This window comes from Zea mays, chromosome 8, assembly GCF_902167145.1.
Source record: "Zea mays cultivar B73 chromosome 8, Zm-B73-REFERENCE-NAM-5.0, whole genome shotgun sequence".
Lineage (NCBI taxonomy): Eukaryota > Viridiplantae > Streptophyta > Magnoliopsida > Poales > Poaceae > Zea > Zea mays.
The window spans coordinates 84,489,576-84,510,009 of NC_050103.1; the positions used below are offsets into that span (position 1 = coordinate 84,489,576).

General features: G+C 48.6%; 1 protein-coding gene across 1 annotated transcript; it reads left to right on the forward strand.

Moving 5' to 3' along the window:
* Nucleotides 1-857: 857 nt before the first annotated feature.
* On the forward strand, nt 858-19,980 carry LOC100381535 (uncharacterized). The gene is made up of 6 exons (NM_001361442.1): nt 858-1,305; nt 9,709-9,878; nt 10,369-10,427; nt 18,297-18,325; nt 18,403-18,793; nt 19,190-19,980. The coding sequence occupies exons 1-6, from the start codon at nt 1,119-1,121 to the stop codon at nt 19,803-19,805; spliced, it is 1,452 nt and encodes a 483-aa protein (NP_001348371.1). The 5' UTR covers nt 858-1,118; the 3' UTR covers nt 19,806-19,980.
* The last annotated feature ends 454 nt before the right edge of the window (nt 19,981-20,434 follow it).

Sequence of the window (20,434 nt, forward strand, 5' to 3'; positions counted from 1 at the left end):
TTTCAAATTATAATCTCTCCAGATTATATAATTCAGCACAAATAATCCAGCAGGTAAATAAACACCTAGATTATGGGTTCAGATTATATATATAATCTAAAGCCCAGATTATGATAATCCCATAATCTGCTCAATAATAGCTTATTTGAGATTAATTTTGCAAAAGACCCACTACACATGGTTATGTAAATAGAAATTACAATATATGTCATTCTTGTTTCCTCATCTCATACATGATCAGATTCTCAATTGTGCCTCTCACCGTCATTCTTTTTTACCGCCGCTAGCAGATTATCGCGTCGCCTCTTGTTGTTTCTAGTGATAGAATGTCATAATTGTATAAATATCAAATAAACAAAAGAGTACTGTTGCCTTTGTGAGTAATCTACATTTGTATAATCTAGACTACCAAACAACTATATATAGATTATAATATATCTAAATTATAATCTAGATTATAATCCAAATTATATAATCTATATGCTGAAACAAACATGCTCTAAATTACAAAAAGCAAATAATCCTGACTTTTGTTCACATGTTTCTTTTTACCGATAAGTTAAGAAACTAAACAAGTGACAAACCGCAGTAGGGTAGAACCGGACGCTAGAGTTGCAGTAATACTAGGTCTGCATGACTGCATCGCAAAACATCGGTCTTAGACCAAATCCAATAGTTCTTTAAAAATAGTTCCTTAATTTATAGTGTTCAAAGTTGGTAACTGAGGTTTGGGACGTTAGAGTTGCAGTAATACTAGGTGACTGCATCGCAAAACATCGGTCTTATTACCATGCGCCGCCCCCTGTTTTTTTCCATCCTTTTTCCGCCTCTGTCTATCTAATTTCTCGTGGCGGCAAGCAGATACACATACACAGGAGAGAGAACCCACGCAAGAGAGAGAGAAAGAGGGGGACACACAAGCGCTCTCCTCGCGATTGGACAGGGCGCGAGCAGCCCGAGGCCGCGAGCAGCCTGAGGGACGGGGGTGACAGCCTCGCCGTCACCGGGGTCCGGGGAGTCCGTTTCGAGCTCTGTCCCGCCTCGGATTTGGTGGGATCCGGCAAAGAAATACCGCGGTTGGTGAGGAGGAGAGGAGGGGAGGAAAGGAGGTGTTGCGGATGGGCGTCAGTGCGGAGCCCAAGGAGCAGGCGGCGTCCGCCGCAGCTCTGGCGGTGGAGGACGAGGCGGGCGGGAAGGAGGACAAGGCGGCCGCGGTGTCCTGTTCGATCTGCCTCGACGCGGTGCTCGCCGCGTTCGGGGAGCGGTCCACCGCCAGGCTGCACTGTGGCCACGAGTTCCATCTAGGTAATTGTCCTTGGATGCTGGATCTGTCGGTGGCTTGTTGCCTGCGAAGTTTGTGGCTCAATTGCGTGGTAGGTGCTAGTTTGGGTTAGACTGTCAAATTGGATGTGGGGACCCTTAAATGTGGCCAAATTCGTGAAATATGGTTTCATTTTGCGGAATTAGGACCGCTTTGCAATTCATAGCTGCCTCCGTGGTGAATTTCGGGCTAAAAGTTTTAAAGGTCGGATCTTTTCAGCTATATAGGCATAGGCTTTTGTTTCACGAACAGGTTTCGTGGATGAATTTTTTGCTATTTTAGTTGGCTCCATATGTAGGTACTGTTTGTGAGCTAGATTTGATGCCTGAGGATGACTTGGGAGTGTATACGGTTCTGAATTTTAGGCCAAGGACCCTAGTGACTTATTCTTTTTTGTGTAACCCTGAATAAATTATGCTAACTTTAAAGGTTTTATGAGCGAATTTTGAGCTCTATTAGTCTAGTTGACAAAAGTCCCCAAATTTTTTGGAACAATTTAACGTTGGGGGGATGATTTGGGTAACTTCTCTGTGGTTTTTGTTTACCTCTTTCAAAAATCAGAAGTTTACCTGCTTTGCGTTAGCCTGATTGGCGTGACTTTGAGGTGAGCAATGGGGAGTTCTAGAAATTTTGGGGTCTTGAGATATTTTATTGAACTTTGGTATAGATTCAGGTTTTGGAGTTTGTTGGTTCTTGAAAGTGTTGAAATGTTGTACATGGGCCACATGGGCCTAAACACATAGCACATATACTCTAACACCCCCCCCCCCCCCCCCCCCCCCCCCCCCCGCAGTCTGAACTTCCGACGCAGCGGAGGTCACAGACTGGACTCAAAAAGGAAGACGTAACCACACTCAGCACACCATATGATCCCCCCACAACCGCAACTAGCCACTACTGATGTTGAGGCTGGAGCGAAACTCGGTGAAGGTCGAGGACGGAAGGCCCTTGGTGAAGATATCAACAAACTGGGAGGTGGTCGGGACGTGGAGGACCCGAACGGCACCGGCGGCGACATAATCGCGGACGAAGTGTAGATCGATCTCTACATGCTTGGTCCGCTGGTGCTGCACCGGGTTGGTGGAGAGGTAGACGGCGCTGACGTTGTCGCAGTAGACCAACGTGCTCCTGGAGAGGGTACTGTGGAGCTCGGCGAGGAGCTGCCGGAGCCACGCAGCCTCCGCCACGCCGTTGGCCACAGCACGGTACTCCGCCTCGGCACTCGAGCGGGAGACGACCGGCTGGCGCTTCGACGACCAGGACACCAGGTTGCCGCCTAAGAATACGACGTAGCCGGAGGTGGAGCGCCGAGTGTCCGGGCACCCGGCCCAGTCAGCGTCGGTGTAGACGACCAGCTCGGAGGAGGTAGATCGGTGGAGAAGCAGCCCGTAGTCGACGGTGCCCCGGAGGTAGCGAAGGAGGCGTTTGAGAGCCGCGAGGTGAGGCTCTCGAGGGTCGTGCATAAGGAGACAGACCTGCTGCACGGCGTAGGAGATGTCCGGCCTAGTGAAGGTGAGGTACTGAAGGGCACCGGCAAGGCTCCTGTACCCGGTGGGGTCCTCGACTGGGTCACCTGTGGCCCCAGAGAGCTTCGCCTGCGTGTCGACTGGGGTAGAGCAGGGCTTGCAGTCAATCATCTTGGCCCGCTCCAGAATGTCAAGAGTGTACTGGCGCTGGTGAAGTAGGAGTCCTGAGGGCCGAGGCTCAGCAGTGACCCCCAGGAAATGGTGAAGCACGCTCAGATCCTTGACCGGAAACTCCCGTTGGAGCGCGTCGACGAGGCGGTGAAGAAGTGACTGACTGGAGGCGGTGAGGACAATGTCATCCACGTAGAGGAGCAAGTAGGCAGTCTCTGCTCCATGGTGGTGGACGAACAGAGACGTGTCTGACTTGGCCTCCACGAAGCCCAGTGTCACCAGGAACGTAGCCAGTCTGGAGTGCCACGCCCGGGGGGTCTGCTTGAGGCCATAGAGGGACCTGTTGAGCCGGCAGACCATGTCAGGGCGAGAGGAGTCCACGAACCCCGCCGGCTGACAGCAGTAGACGATCTCGGTGAGGGCGCCGTGCAGGAAGGCGTTCTTGACGTCGAGCTGGTGAACTGGCCAAGAGCGAGCAAGGGCCAGCGAGAGCACCGTGTGAACGGTGGCCGGCTTCACAACCGGGCTGAAGGTCTCATCATAGTCGACTCCGGGGCGCTGAGTGAAGCCCCGAAGGACCCAGCGAGCCTTGTACCGCTCCAGGGTACCATCGGCCTGCCGCTTGTGTGTCCAGATCCACTTGCCGGTGACGACGTTGGTGCAGGGCGGACGGGGCACCAGATCCCACGTCTGGTTGGCGACGAGCGCCTCGTACTCCTCCATCGCCCGACGCCAGTGGGGGTCCAGCAGGGCGGTGCGGACGGAGGAGGGTACCGGAGAAACCTGCTAGTCTCCGGTCGTGGCCGCCAGGACTCGGGGCGGCAGTGTACCAGCCGCGTGCCGCGTCACCATCGGGTGGACGTGACGCGGGTCGCAGTGAAGGAGCGGTGGGTGGTACACCGGCGTCTCGACACGTGCCGCGGGTGGCCGCGGCGGAGGTGTAGGTGTCCCTGGCGGGGACTGGGCCACCGGCGGTGCCACCGGAGGAGAAGGCACCGGTGGGGACGGTGGCGACGGCGACGGTGGAGGGGCGAACCGCTGTGGCGGCAGGCGGCGCTGGTAGACCCGCACCGGCTGCGCGAAGCGAGCCGGAGGGGTTGGTACCGACGTCCCCGTAGGCGGTGCAGTCCCACCACCCCCGCTCGGCCCGGGGGCGATCGGAGACGGGGCTCCGCGGAGAGGCGACACCACCGGAGGCGACACCATCGGACCCGGGCAAGGCACCGGGCCGGGAGTAGAACCGACAGGCGGTGAGCGAGTACCTGTAGAGGGAGGAAGAATAGGTGGCTCGACCACCGCGTCAGTCGGAAAGAGAGTGAAGAGGTCAAGGTCAGGGTCGGAGGAGGGTGGTGTGGTGGTGGAGTAGGGAAATGCGGACTCATCAAACACCACATGGCGAGAGATGAGGACCCGGCGAGAGGAGAGGTCAAGGCAGCGGTAGCCCTTGTGGTCCGGGGAGTACCCGAGAAACACACAGAGGGTGGAACGGGGTGCGAGCTTGTGAGGAGCAGTGGCAGCGGTGTTCGGGTAGCAAGCACACCCGAAGACACGGAGGTGGTCATAGCGCGGAGGGGAACCGAAGAGTGCCTGGTGAGGAGTGGGGGCCGGGCACGCAGTAGAAGGGAGACGGTTGAGGAGGTAGGTAGAGGTGTGGAGGGCCTCGGCCCAGAAACGTGCCGGTAGGTGCGCCTGGAGAAGGAGAGTGCGGATGGTGTCGTTGGTCGTGCGGATCATGCGCTCAGCCTTGCCGTTCTGGGAGGAGGTATACGAGCAAGACATCTGCAACTGCATCCCGTGGGAGAGAAAGAAGTCGCGGGAGGTGGAGTTATCGAACTCCCGACCATTGTCACACTGAACGACCTTAATGGGGAGGCCAAACTGAGTGGACACCCAGGCGAAGAAGTGGCGGAGGGCGGGGAAAGTCTCAGACTTGGCACGCAAAGGAAAAGTCCACACATAATGAGAAAAATCATCGAGCACCACAAGATAGTATTTGTAGCCTGACATACTGGTAATAGGTGAAGTCCACAAATCGCAGTGTACAAGATCAAAGGCATGAGTAGCATGCGAGGAAGAAGAAAAAGGAAGACGAACATGGCGGCCTAACTGGCACGCATGACAAAGATGCTCATCATGTGATCTAGTACATGGGATAGTGGCACTACGAGTAAGCTGCATCAAGGCATCGCGTCCGGGGTGGCCAAGGCGACGATGCCAGGTGGTAGAAGACGTGGTGGCAGCAAAAACAGCAGCTGGGTCAGGTGACGAAGACGAAGAAGATGTGTCGTGCGGAAGCCGAAGGGTGTAGAGGGGGCCGATGCTGTCACATCGGAGGAGGGGGCGCCGAGTTGCCGAGTCCTTCACAGTAAGACCAGAAGAGTCAAACTCGACAGAACAAGAATTATCAGCAGTAAAACGACGAATAGAGAGAAGATTGTGGACCAAAGAAGGAGCGACAAGAACATCGGGAATGCGAAAAGAGCCGGGAGGGCCGGCGGCACCCACAGATGTGACAGGAAGACACGAGCCATTCGCCACCATGATGGACGAAGGGAGAGAGGAAGAAGGAGGGCGAATAGAGGTCAGTATACCAGGGTCGGGAGTGGTGTGGTAGGTAGCACCGGTGTCTGCGATCCACTCGGGACCCATCGGCGGAATCAGAGTGGGAGTCTGGAAGGTAGCCAGGGCGGCCGCGTCCCAACCAACCAGCCCGACGGTGGAGTAGCCGGCGGCGTGGTCCACGACGAAGCGGCAGGCGTCGAGGTCCAGGGCGACGGAGAGGCAGAGGTGAACCCCGGCTGCGCACCAGCGAACATGGCCGCCGGGGGACGAGCCTCAGAACCTGGCCCCTGGAACGGCCACATGGAGATGCGCCCTGACCACGGGTGGTGGTAAGTGGGCCAAGGTGCACCCTGTTGGGGTCCCGGCGCCGGTGCGTTGCCACGGGCACCACCGCCGGAACCGCCACCACCACTGCCACCGCGGCCACCACGGCGGCGACGACCACCACCGCCCCCACCTCCGCCACCTCGACCCCCGCCGCCCATACTCGGCCCGGGAGGACGATGGCCAAGGGCAGACTGTGACGGAGTAGGTGGACGGGTCGGGGTGAAAGCCGCTAGTGCAGTCGAGGAGGACGAGGACCCCGGGCCGGAGATCGATGCAGCCTGAGCACCGAGAGTGATCTCCTCCAAGGCGAGGTCGTCGCAGACCTGGAGAAAGGTAGGGAAGGGCCTCTGGCGCATGATCAATGACCGTAGGTGGGTGTAGCGATCGCTGAGGCCGCGGAGGATGTTGAGGACGAGGACACGGTCCTCCACGGGGCAGCCCAGATCACCAAGTGAGTCTGCCATGGTCTTCATCTTGCGGCAGTACGCACTGACACTGAGGTCCCCCTGGACGAAGGTGCGGAAGGTCGCGTCGAGGCGGAGAGCACGGGCCTCGGCGTTGCCCAGGAACTGGCCCTCGATGGCCAGCCAAACAGCCCGAGCGTGAGGAAGGTTCCGGAGGAGGCTGTGGAGGTCGACGGAGATCGTCCCCACGATCCAGGTGAGCACGATACTGTCGAGGCGCACCCACGCAGCAGTCGGCGCCACGCCGGTGGGGTCGGAGAGGACGTGATCATCCAGGGCGTAGCGGCGAAGGGTGAGGAGGAGTAGGTCCCGCCAGCGTGCGTAGGACGGCGACTCGGGCTCCAGGACGACGGGGACCATGAGGCGAATGTTCTGGACACTCCCAGCCTGAAGGTGGAGCTGAGCCACGAGCGGGTCAGACGGGTCATGCCAGAGCACCGTGGTGGTGGTGCGGGGCTCGGTTCCGAAGGTCGGCGCGGTCGGGACGCCGGACATGCCGCCCACGGTGTCAGAAGAGGTGGTCCCGCCGTCGGGCGCCGCAGGCGAAGCGAGGAGCTGTTCCGCCGCGGCAATTTGAGCAGCGATAGCGTCGGCGGCCTCGCGCTCGCGCTCCCACACGAGGGCCGCTTCCCGCAGACGGGCCTGTCGCGCCGCATGTTCCGCACGGGCGGCGGTGAGGGCGGCGACGGTGTAAACCGGGTGGGAGATCGGTGGAGGAGGCGGCTGATCGACGACCAACAGAGGGGGGATCGGAGGGGGAGGATCCTCTGGACCAGGAACTCCCACCGGAACCGCACCCGCCACAGCAGTAAGGGCAGAGGCGGCGCACGCGGCGATGAAGGCCCCAGCGGTGGCACGAGGCCCTGCTCCCCACGCCGGCCCGAGCGCAGAGGCAGCGGCAGCTGCAGGGGGCCGCGCACCAGGGGCAGGGGAGGCAGCGGCGGCTGCGGGGGGCGCGCGTCCCCCCCCCGCCGGCGGCGGCAGCGGCGCCAGACCCCACGCCAGCGCGGTCGGGTGGAGCAGCAGCGGCTGCGATGGCGCGTGCGCCAGGGGCGGCAGCGCGCGCCCAAGAGGAGGAAGAGAGGGGAGGGAAGTGGGGGTCGCCGGCCATGGGTTCGGGGCGGCCGCGCACGTCGGTAGAGGGCGGCGGCGGCGGCCCTGGCCGCAGCTGGTCAGGCGGGGCGGGTCCCTGGCGCGGGGCCCCGGACGCGCGCGTGGCGCACACGGCCGCGGGCGCCTGGCGGGGCGGCGCGCGGGTCCTGGCGGGCGGCGCACGGCGCGCGGGCGTCCCGGCGAGGCGGCGCACGGCCGCGGCGGCGCGGGCCCTAGCGCGAGCGGAGGCCGGCGGCGGCGGCGTGCCTGGCGGCGCGGGAGGGCAGAGGAGAGGAGGGAAGGAAAGAAACCCTAGCTGATACCATGTTGAAATGTTGTACATGGGCCACATGGGCCTAAACACATAGCACATATACTCTAACAGAAAGGGATTTAAGCATGTTTCAAATGCAAATATTGAAACTTCGGCAAAGCTAAAAATGACGCAAATTTGAGGAGTTGTTGACTTGATCTCATTGGACAGTCCTTGTTGTCTGCTGTAATGAATTTAAACATCATGTCCTCACCTATTACTACCTCTGTTCTCGAATATTTGTCTCTCGCTAGTTCATTTTTGAACTAAAACGCGACAAATAAAAAAGAACGGAGGGAGTATATTCCTTTTTATGCTAGATTTAGAATTATGTACAATTTGAATCTTTAGTAAATACTAGGCTAGCTGTTTTAGGATGGCCAGTAGAAAGATTAGAGGAACTTCGCAGGTTTGTTGTTAACTTATCCTTATGGGTTGTTTGAATATGTAGGCTATAGAGATTCAGTTAAAATCCTTCCTGATATGTAGGGACATTGGAGTAATATCTAGGGCACTCAAAAAATTTGTGTGTAATCTTTATATTAGTGAACAAATATTTGGTTGTTATCTTGATGAATGGAACCATGTGTATCTTGTCTAGTTGTATATCCTACATACTCACTAACGTTAATTTTAGTTGTATCGGCCTTCCTCAGCTTTGTATTTAGCTCAACATTCCCTCATGTCACAAATATAAAGTCATTTAGGACATTGACAATGGTATACAAGGTAGATCTCTGATGGTTATTATATAAAAGTATGTTATCTAAATAAAAAATATTATATTTTATGAAAGCATCTTTGATGATGAACCTATTAACATCAATCTTACCTTGTCAATCTATCTAAGCAAAGTTGAAAATGTTTGACTGACAAGAAATCTTAAAATTGCTTATGTTTATGCTAGTTCCATGATTTTCTGATGAAATATTGCTTTCTTGCAGCTATCTACAGCATTTATACTAGGTTGAGGTGGTTTTTGACGCTTCTGAATGTCTATGCCTATTTTTCTAAAAAAAATCGACCCGCGGGGGTAAGACAGCCCACGGGCATTATATTAGGAAGACCTCACACAGGTCGAGGAAACCCCCGAACCCCTTCCTTACCCATACACAGCGACACCGTAGCCAATGTGAGAAACGACCGTGACCGAGACCGGACCTTAGACATGTGCTTTGGTGTGTGACAAACAAGAGGATTTTTTAACCACAGCCTGAAATTCGCTCCTACGAGGAGTCGAACCCAGACCTAAGAAGTGCTACTCAGACCACCTAACCAACTCAGCTAAAGGCCTTTTCACGTCTATGCCATATTTTTCTAAATATGGTCTTCAAATAGAGGTTGGAATTTTGAGAACCCTGAACCCATGATATATAGCGTGCTTTCATGTATATCCAGGGGCAGATTTAAGGGGTTCATCAGTGCCCGTCAACCCTGACAAAATTTATAAGTCCTTTAGCAAATTGCTGTTGAAGTTCAAGAAAGTCTATATCATGTAGCGAAGATGGCCTTGATTACCCTGACAAAATTTATAATTCCTTTAGCAAAATACTCTATATATCATTAATTCTTTAGCTGGTACGTCACTTACAAAACACCACAGGTATTGGGTATCTAGTCTTGATATGAAATGTCTGACTTGATACATTAAGTTATGGGAGATAAAATACATATTGCTTTTCCAAGGCGTTCGATGTGACTTCTGACTAGTCTTTGAATATACAATTTGTTGTTCTTTAACAAGTAATTTCTGGTTTCCAATGTCACTGTAGTGAGATTAGATGCTGAATTGCTGATGGAGAATAGTTCTTCTCAAGGACTGTGCTTATTGTTTGGTGTGATGTTGTGCTATTTACTTTATTACCATTGCTTATTCTATTATGCTTTCTTAATAACAATGCTATTATGTGAACTAATCAGGATCAAAGCCGTGCTCTGATTTTTTTTTTGCTTGATAACCTTTGGTATGCTAATTTTAAGTTCTTTCCCCAGATTGCATTGGATCAGCATTTAATGCCAAAGGGGGTATGCAATGCCCCAACTGCCGCAAAATTGAGAAAGGGAATTGGCTTTATGCAAATGGTTTCCGACCTGCACATGATGTTAGCATGGATGAGTGGGCCCATGATGAAGACCTTTATGATGTTAGCTACTCAGAAATGGTATGTGACTATGTCAACCTTACTGATGCTTGATATGATTCCTCATGCTTGTCTGCAGTAGTTTGCAACATGCAAATGGTGAAACTGACCATACTTTTCTTTTGAATCATTGGATTGGATCTACTTATTATGCTACATCAACCTTTATTCAGTGACTTCTACTGATCAAGTGCTTTATGTAGCATATTCATTGTTTTAGAAACAATGCTTGAGTCATTCAACAATGTTCTTCGTGCTACATTAATAATCCTGGGACCAAACACTGTCCCTTCAGATAATAATAATAATAATTATAATGCATGTTTATGGTTCCTTGTTGCCTTTATTGAAAACATTTATGCGTCTGATATAAATCCTAGTTTGATTTACGCTAATGAACTACCTTAGTTTAGTTTCTTTGTCGATTCCTCATTTGTTGGCATTGTTTTACTTGCAGAGGCAGTTCTTGTGCATTATTATCCTGATAATTTTATATTTCTGTTTTGTGCAGCCATTTCGCTTCCATTGGTGTCCATTTGGTCGCTTAGCTCAACTTCCATCTTTATTTGAGTATGTTCTTCTTCAGATGATTATTTTTTACTATTGTTTAGCATTCTGTTCAAATATTCTAAACACACAGTTCTATCTAATTGATTATTTTTGGCCAGTAGGTTTAACATACAAGCCACATTATCTACATATGTAGCTTTACCTTGTAATAGATTCATAATGACTCATATCTTTTGTTCAACTTAAATCACCCATTTGGGATTTGCTATTGGAGATCAGTCTTAACAAATGGTATAGTTGAACCTAGTCCCATGGGACCGACCAGGCGATTAATCACGATAGTTGCCTACCAGTCCGATTAGTCGAGCCTATCATAGTTGTTCATATAGTCATCCTGTATATCAGGACATATACCCACTATATATACACATACTATATAGTAGACTTGTGAGAGCTTTCTGCACTGTCCAGAACTCCATATTCCTGTCCCAAACTTCATTTTTTTTGCTGACTTGCTGCTGGAATACCAAAGAAGACCATAATTAGCAACACATGTAGTCTTGGTCTTGATTAACTTATAATTATAATTAGAGCAACTCAACATCAGCACTGCTGCATTAGCAAATAACTAGCATTTATCAGACCATAGCAGCTACACACCCAGCATATTGCATAACCAAACGAGTTCAGTACTTCAGAACATATTACATAGGCTGAAAAGCAGCCTGCTAGCCACCTAGATAAGTTAAGTGTTCAACACAAACATTGACATTCAATAGTTCAACACAAGTAGGCAACTAGCCATCTAATTAAGCAAATCATCATTCAAACGGAAGCCTCCATGTCCATCTCCAGTTGCAGTTGGTGCAGATCTGTCACACCCAGATTTAAGGGGTAAACCCATGTGCGTCTCATATGTACGCCAAAGAAGAACAACACATATAGAGTGTGTTTGGTTTAAGGAATGAAGTGATCCATCTTCTTCTCACCCCTCACTTTTTTATTTGGTTTGTGGAATAGAATGGGTTGATCCATCACCACCCCATTCCTCATAAGCTAATAATTACTATATACATTGAGGAGTGGGTTGATTCCACCAAAATTGATGGAATGAACATATGATGCATCACCTCATGAAGCATAGAGTGACTCCACAAACCAAACACACCAATAATGACCAAGTGTATAGAGATAAATGTCACAAACATTATTACATAACGAGAATGTCTTACAAAATAACTGATAATAAATAAAGCGAACTAATATTATTTCCTTGACGCCATTAAGTCGACTGAAAGACGACTCCTAGACCTCATCAAACTCCTCGTAGTAGTCCTCCTGGGCTACTTGCTCTTCACTTGTGGGGGGGGGGGGGTTATATATCGCAAGGGTGAGCTCACAAAAGTTCATCGCTCAACAATGTGCATGAGCTTATCAATAGTAGGGGCTCATGTGAAGTGTAAGGCTGATCAACAAATAATGGTTAAAGTTGAGCATTGCTTTTAATAAGTTGGTCAAATTTTATTAGCAGTTACTAAGTATAAGTAAATACCAACCCAAATAAATGAGAGATCATAATTAATAAATAAACCACAATGCGATGCAAATGACCAATTAAGTTTAATTCCATAAGTTACTCATGTGAGGGTCCGAGCCGCTCATGATTGTGAGCACGACTGATATACCAGTTTTACACTCTGCAGAGGTTGCACATCTTTACCCACAAGTCGTGTTACCCATCTGCCACGTGGTTGTACGGACCCCATACACCTCTACCGAGGATGCGAGACAGGGTAGCACTACGAGGCCTTTACAAAGTTCCACTAGATTCAAAAAACCCACTACGGTTTTTGAGGAGAGCGATATAGGAATCCCCTCGTCTGGAAAGTCATCTCAGCAAGATCAACCCGAGAACCTCCCTATACCGACAACTCACCTACCGCCCTTGTCCCTTTCGGGTAAGATAGTCCTCCACTAGCTTTCCTAATTAGTCAGCCAAGGGCGTCCCATAGCACCCTTGTGGTAGCACTGTTTTCCTAGGTGGTCGCTCCATGTTCCAATTAACATAATGATCTTGTCATGAACAGTAAATAACTCATTGACAATAAAAGGCATGGTTGTGAATAATGTGTATCTTAACACCCAAAACCACATAAAGCAATAGCATGTACTACCCAAAAGTTCAGTGGTAAACAAGGTATAAAGATGACCAAACTAGGGTGACCTATTGGGTCCCAACAAAATTAACCTATGCAGATCATAATGATTAACAGGAACATTATTGGGTAAAGAAAAGTGATCAAGGACACAACTTGCCTTCAATGAGCTCCTGCTCAGAGTTTTCCACCTGCAGAGTACCGAGGTCCTCGGTCACTTGCTCGTCTACTCGCAGTAATACAAACAAACATGGTATATGAGAAATTAACATCACACTAATCATGAGAACATATTGCATAATAATGATCTACGCATCGTAACGAGATCGTAGGTTCGAGAACCACTAAAATCGGAGTTACGATTAAGAAGTTATGATTTTCTAAAGATTTAGAAGTTAGACATAAAACAAATTAAGTGCATGCTTTTAACCATAGGTTCACCCTGAAATAAGGCTACTGGATGATAAACAATATTAATACAAATTTAATGCAACTGGAATGGATAAAAAAGGAGTTAAAATGAATCACTTATGAATTAATCAAGATTCTGGAATGTTTTCTATACTAGAAAACATTTTCTGTATTATATTATCCAATTTATTCACTTCCTGGGCTGCGGGTCTAAAATTCCGACAGCACATGGGCTAAATCTCAATTTCTGGACTTAGATTCAATTACTTTATAACTGATGTGGACGACAGGTTTATTTCCCAAAACAGAAGGGTTCTTTAGCATAATTGTCACTGCAAAGGGTTATCGTGCAATTACAGCCGTCCGATCTACCCTAGACGGCCACGATTACAATCTATCTCTACCGAACTGGTACGCGATTGCAGTTGCCCGATCCAAATTCAATGGTCCAAATTTGACCACGCCTCACCCATCCTAGATCCGCCCACTTTCCGATCTACGACATAGATTTAAAATACGAAATAGTACCCTCCTATCTCATCACGACCGCACCTAACCGGATCAACGGTCCAGCGTCCTCTAATCCAATCGCTACGTCGGAGCCGATCAGAGCCGCAAATCAGGGATTCAACGGCTGGCATGATCTCGCACCTCTCCCCTGACTCCGGCTGGCGGCGCTCTCCCCGCACGGCGGTGCCCTTGCCGGGGCATAGCCCGGCCCCATTTTTTCGCCCGAAACCCCGCACCGGTGGCCGCATAATGTAGAGTAGGACATGGCGAGGCACGGGAAGGACATCTCACCAAGGTTAGACGCATGGGCGGCCCTGGCTGCGGGGGCTTGCGGTCCGCGGCGGGGTATCACCGTCAGTGAGCTATTCAGGCGGCGTTGGCGATGAATCCCAAGCGGCACGGGTTCGTCCACCCACCTAGCCTGAAGAAGCCCTAGGACACAACCCTGAGGACTCGGTCAACGGCGAGCCGGAGTTCACCCGCGGTGACTCTCAGAGCTCGCTGCCCTCTCATGCTCCCTTGATTTTGTTGGCAACACTGATCCCTAATGTTTGGTTGTGGCGCATGGAAGGGCGAGGTGACCTGCGCAACTCCTGTTTTATGGACGTCGCAACCTTACCGCCCCCAGCTGAAGATTCGGGTGGCGTAACCAACCGCGCTGATGCCGCAGGGTCGGGAAGAGGAACAATAGTTGGTGAAGGCCCACGCACCAGCGAGACGCTCGAGTCCGCGCGCGTTGAAGGAGCCAGCTGATGAGCGGGCCCGTGAATCAGTGAGGGAAGGAAGAGTCAAGCGTGGTGCAGTGTCTGACGGGCGGGGCCCACGCGTCGGCGCCAACCGCAGAGATGGGCTGCGCGCGACATGTAGGTTAGGTGGGCCGAATTCTAGCCTGGTGGCCCAAAACAGGTGATTCTCCTTTTCTTTATCTTTTCCATTTTTATCTTTTCTATTTCCAAATTCAAGTATTCAAACTAAATTTAAATTCCTGTTTTGAACTTCAGATTTCCAAATATCAAACATAATCCTAATGTGAATATAACTCCTACTGTTTGCAATAATATTATTTATTTTTGTTATGGTCGCTAGATCGGTGAGGGATTGGAGAGGGGTATTGATGGACAGGAACGTCGGTCGGGGGCCTCTGCCCACGACCGAGCAAGAGGAGGGTTTCTCCCTTCTAATTCTTGCCTCCTTTATTTCTCATCCATTGATTACATAAATAGGCCCGCTGGCCGCCCCTATCTAGCTAGAGATCCTTATCTCCTTAAACTCTCCTAAAAGCTCTCAACAACTACTAACTGATAACCTTCCTAGATAATTTCGACTAATCTCCTAGATAATCTCAACTAATCTTCTAATCTTATCTCTAACTATCTTTATCTAATCCCCTTGGAGGGCCCATGGCTGCTGCTGTCGCAGCCCCTTCGTGGGCCTCCTTAGGCCTTGGCAATTTTTTTCCTATTATCTAATTAAGGAAAGGATAGTTAATCTTCATTAGAATTTTCTTTCTAGATTTTTAAGTTTTTCATTTTCCCCTTTTTTTAAATTTTGAATTCAAGTGGGTTTTGAATCCTTAGATTCCCATTTAGATGCACCTCATACAAAAACACCAGCATGATATGCAAGATTTATTTCCATTTACTTTACATGTGATCACAAATGCAAGCGCATTCATATAGGGTATTAACTCCACTTCTTTATAAAAGTTGGGTATTACAAGATCCATGGGCAGTATGAATAGATTCTTCATTCTCTTCCATTGCTGTTGCTGAATCAGATTCTCCATGCTGATCTTGGTCTTCATCATTATATTCCTCATCAATATCTTTGAGCCACTGTCTTCCTTAGATGCTTCCTGTTCCTAGCATAACTATGCCTTACAGGGGCAGCAACAACAGCACGAGCAGCACCAGCCCTAGGCAAGTTACGTCCCTTCAGACCCTGAGTTGCACCAATATCATCATTCACATTAACCCAAGTCATAGCATTGTCACCACCTACGGGAACTGGTTCACAATTTTCACCGACCATCCATTTTCCCAATTAAAATTGTTCAATCAAGAGTGGCTTGCATTTCTTTCTTTTGGAACCCAGCTTCTAGTTTTAAAAAATCTGTTTTCCATCTTCCGGTTGTAGCTGACATACACCTACTTATTTAACCTTCGGTGTTCGAACCAGGTTCTTTTTTTTGTATGGACCTACACAAAATACAATGCAGAATCACATACCATGCAGTAATATTGCTACCAAACTCCAATTACTTAGCACTAGTACTTACTGTCCCAACACTTCCATGAGAAAATTCACTCCAATTACACTTGTATTTAGATGCAGCACAACAAAGGCTAACAATTCTTTTTGCTAAACGTTGGAGCTCATATGTCAGGGCACCATATGCACCCACCCCACCAAAGAACTGTAATTTGCATTCCAAACATACAATTCCATTATTAGTTCATTTTTTTCTGAGAAAAAAGGAAGGAAATAGTTATACAGAACTTACTAGGTTTTTATTTTCTATCTGTTTCTTATTGCTCCATGCTTTGAGAAGGATTCGCCTTCAGCTCTCTCATAGTCATCGGCTTGCTTACTTATCTTATCCCCATCACCATTCACCAACTTTCACATAACTTCATTAAACACAATTCTCAGCTCCGTAGCTTGTCTCCTATCTTTTTTCCTTATGAAAAAGTACTTGCTTGGATTCACGAATAGGGCTGCACTATATGGCTTTTGCTCCATTTGGTTTTCCCATCTCTTGTCATAGTATCCTAGTCTCTGTTCTTAAGGCGTCGCCTAGGCGTCCGGGCGGTGCTCTAACGCCTAGGCGCCTTGCCCGCCTACCTCGCCTAGGCGCCGCCTAGGCGTCCAGGCAGTGCTCCAACGCCTTGGACTGCCTTACTGCTTTAAAAACCATGATCCTAGTACCTCCTTAAGTAAACTTGGTTCGTCTTTCAAAGAATCCTTGATTGTGGTCTTTGCAACATCCATGGCTGCCATAATCTCAGGAGCTGCTGGTATCTCCATCTGCTATCCTTAGAGCAACAAGAAGTGGCTGTGAAGCTCTTAGGCACCATTCCAGTTTATTCCAAAATGACATTGAAAGGACAATGTTCTCAACTTGCCGACCTTCTTGAGAGGTAGGGAAGCTAGTAGCATGCCATTCATAACAATAAATTTTTTCAATCCATTCCTGTGCTTATACATGCTTGTCAATGTGAGAAATGAAGTGGCAAAGCGAGTTACAGCTGGCCTCACAAGATCTTGACCTATCTTATCTCTCATTAGATCATGAACCCTCCCATGCTTGTAGACAAATCTGCATATTTTCTTTGCCATGTTGATGCAAGTGTTGAATTTCTTGATCTTTCCAATGTCCGCGAACAAGAAATCCAAGCATCTCATTAGATCATGATCCCTCCCATGCTTGTAGACAAATCTGCATATTTTCTTTACCATGTTGATGCAAGTGTTGATTTATTGATCTTTCCAATGTCCGCCAACAAGAAATCCAAGCAATGGGCAGCATAAGATGTCCAAAACAAATGTGGGATCCTCTCCATTAGAAGCCTCCTGCTGCCTTGAACTTGGCTCCATTGTCAGTGACAATCTGCACCACATATTCCTTCTCAACCTTATCAATTTGCTTCCCCAACAAGTCAGCCAAAATATGTGCATTTGCTACCTCACTTGAAGCATCAACAGACCCTAGGAAGAATGTCCCTGCTGGACTATTAGCAAGGAAATTGATGAGATGGTGGTGGCTTGTGTCAGTCCACTCATCGGACATCTGCAATATACTCATATGCAAGCATAATATCTTAGGATGGAGAACCAAAGAATAGCAGAGGGACAGCACAACGAGCAAGCAACCTAGCAGAGGCTGCAGAGTGAGGGATGGGGGAGGAGAGAGAGGAAGATGGAGAGGGAAAGGCACACACCTTCATCGGAGGAGCTCATCACGAATATTGGCAGCCACTTGAACTGGCAGAGGGCACTGGCTACACCGCTCACTAGAGAGGAGGATGATGCATGGGAAACAGAACAGCACACGGAGGAGGAATCATGAGCGGGAGTGGGAAATCGTGCATGGGAAGGGAGGAGTCGTGTGCGGGAGAAATTACAGCCATCGTTTGGATTTACCTGCGTGTCTCCCTTGCTTTGTGTTTCTGTGGTGCTCTTGTACTCCCATACGTAGGCCCAGTTAAACAGGCTTCAAAAAACAGAGCAACCAATCTGGTTGTCCCTGTTCTAGTCGGACGACTAGCTTTCTGAATTCTGATCGAGCTAATCGTCTTGGCACCTCCAGTCCAGTCGATTAGGATGGTTAATGGTGAACACCACTGATGGTGATAATAGGTGCTTTACCTATGTAGGGTGTATTAGAGAAAACAAGTGAGCTAATCCTAAGGTCCGTAGTGTCATTCTTCCAAGATAAGAGTATACATGTCCCTTATGAGAAGCATAATTCAAGTAATGATTGACATTTGACAATTCATATTGCCATAGTGCTTCATGTGTAATATAAGGAAGATCTCATGGAGGATACTCTGATTTTTGCGGGAAACTTGATTATTTGTGTTGATATGCAATCCTGAACAATCTACAATAATGTATTGCCAGATTCCGCACCTGCTAGTTTGACCAGTGATTGGTTGAAAATTATGTATCAAGCAATATGAAGATATGGAATCTGTACATTTAATGTGTTTATTCCAGTTATCTCCTAAGATCAGATCTGATTTATTAACAACCTGTCTATCTGTTCAGTTGCTGTGAATCCCGCTCTTTTCCTGTTACCTGTTATGAAAAAATTAGTGCTATTCACTTACACCTTCCCTTTTTCTGTCAGGGAAGGAGAATCATCACCTCCAATTACATGTAAGTTCTGATTTGCATTAAGAAATTTGTAGTAAAATTGAAATTATATTGAACATGTTTGGATATTGGTTTTACAGTCCATGACTTCATGGGACAACATGTGTTTACGGAGCAAGTAGCTGTATCTGCTGCACCAGGGACAACTCATCCTTGCCCATATGTGGCATACTTGCATCCTCTTCCACCACTGACATCGTCAAGCTCCCATGTCCCTGAGAGAACCACTGATCGTACTGCATACCATGATCATTGGAACCCCATGGTTGGGCCATCAGATGTTAGGCCCATGCAAACAATGCAACCTGCTGATTTCCATCATAGCCATTGGGCACATGTGCCCCATTCTTATGCTCAACCCAACAGCAACAATGAGCAGCCAGGAATCCCTTTTGGAACAAGGGCTACACGGGTTGATGGTGATAGCCAACGTCGAATATCTGTTGTTTCTCCATCTTACTTCAGCAATGGGTAAATTATACTCATCCCTCGTGAGTTATGTTATGACTATGCTACGAAAATATGAGATTTTGAATTCATGCATTGTACTCTGAGAAGATGGAACCATTTTTTTAGTAAAATGAATCTAAACAAACAGTGAACACCTGAGTCTCTTAGCAGATGTGAGATATCATCTGTGAACACTGTTAAAAAAATTCTTTACCATATTTCTTGATGTTACATTGGTGCCGTTGCTTTGACTGCATTACTCAATTTCCCATTGTTTAACCTTTATCTGACATAATAGGCTGGGAGGATAAATATAGAACAAAAGCTAGATTGTTAGAACATCAAGTATTGCCATACAATCTAGCATCTTATCCATCGCTGTGAATACTGCTGTTATGATGATTTTCTTGTTTGCAGATCTAGACCTCCCAGTGTTCCTCCTCTGATGCCTCAGTTCATGAGGGCCCATGGCAGCATCAATGAACAATACCAACAGAATTCATCATCTAGCCTATTTGCTGGGGCACATAGGTCAGGAGGCATGCGACCTGCGCCGACACCTCTACCAGAGAACCCCACCTTTTCCTTGTTCCCACCGGGTTCATCCGGCCATAGTTCGATGGAGACTGATGACGCTGGAGGAAGCCAGTTCTATGCCTGGGAGCGTGACCGGTTCGCCCCATTTCCGTTGATGCCTGTGGACTGCGAGATAAGCTGGTGGACCTCACAGCAGCAGTCTCATAGCACATCAGAGCCTTCATCTGCTCCAAGGAGGCTATTCGGGCAATGGCTCGGCGTCGGCAGGTCGTCCCCTGAAAATAGACCACCCGAGGGCTCTTCGTATCGGCAAATGATGCCTGTGGACTGCGAGACAAGCTGGTGGTCCTCACAGCATCAGTCTCATAGCACATCGGAGCCTACATCTGCTCCAAGGAGGCTATTCGGGCAATGGCTCGGCGTCAGCAGGTCGTCCCCTGAGAACAGATCGCCCGAGGGCTCTTCGTATCGGCAAATGCACTCGCCACGGATGTAGACCATCGCTGCTGGCAATCCAATTTAATTTGGAACCCGAGATGCTTGTAAGAAACGATGGGAAACCCATTGTATTATGTTAGGCCAGGCTGGGCCGTAAAACTTTGGGACGATGTTCGAGGGGCGAGAAACAGGAAATCATCCGGCTGAGAGGATATTTTGATTTGGTTTATGTGAATTCTATCTCGTACATATTTGAAATCAAGTTGGGATGTTAGGAGTCATGCTGCAATTCTGTTGATCGACGGCTTTCAAATGCTATTAAATTTACGTTGCAATGGTACCTGTTGAACCGAAGATGGTTTTATGTTCGTGTCGCATGTGAAGGATTACCTTTCATGCGGTTTTCAATAGGGCAAAATAAAATCTTAATTAAACTCTTACCATTGACTTGCAGTGATTGGTATTTTGTTAGCACTGTAAAATGTTGAAGTACGACACAGAATATCGGCACTAGGGCAGAAGGTTCTTTGTGGAAGGTTCATATTAATAAAAAAAAGGCTGCTGTTTTAGTGTATTTTTAGTGGCGGAAGTGAGAGGGGAGACAGCTTATCTGTTAGAGCTAGTTTGAGAGTCTAAAAACTGGAGGGGTTAGAGAGGCTAAAATCCTCTTCTTATTTAAAATTGAAT

Excerpts from the sequence above, each read along its gene's own strand:
- LOC100381535 (NM_001361442.1), top strand. The coding sequence starts at position 1,119 with ATGGGCGTCAGTGCGGAGCCCAAGGAGCAGGCGGCGTCCGCCGCAGCT. Across the intron at positions 9,879-10,368 it reads ATGTTAGCTACTCAGAAATG|CCATTTCGCTTCCATTGGTG; the intron begins GTATGTGACTAT and ends TGTTTTGTGCAG. Across the intron at positions 10,428-18,296 it reads CAACTTCCATCTTTATTTGA|GGAAGGAGAATCATCACCTC; the intron begins GTATGTTCTTCT and ends TTTTTCTGTCAG.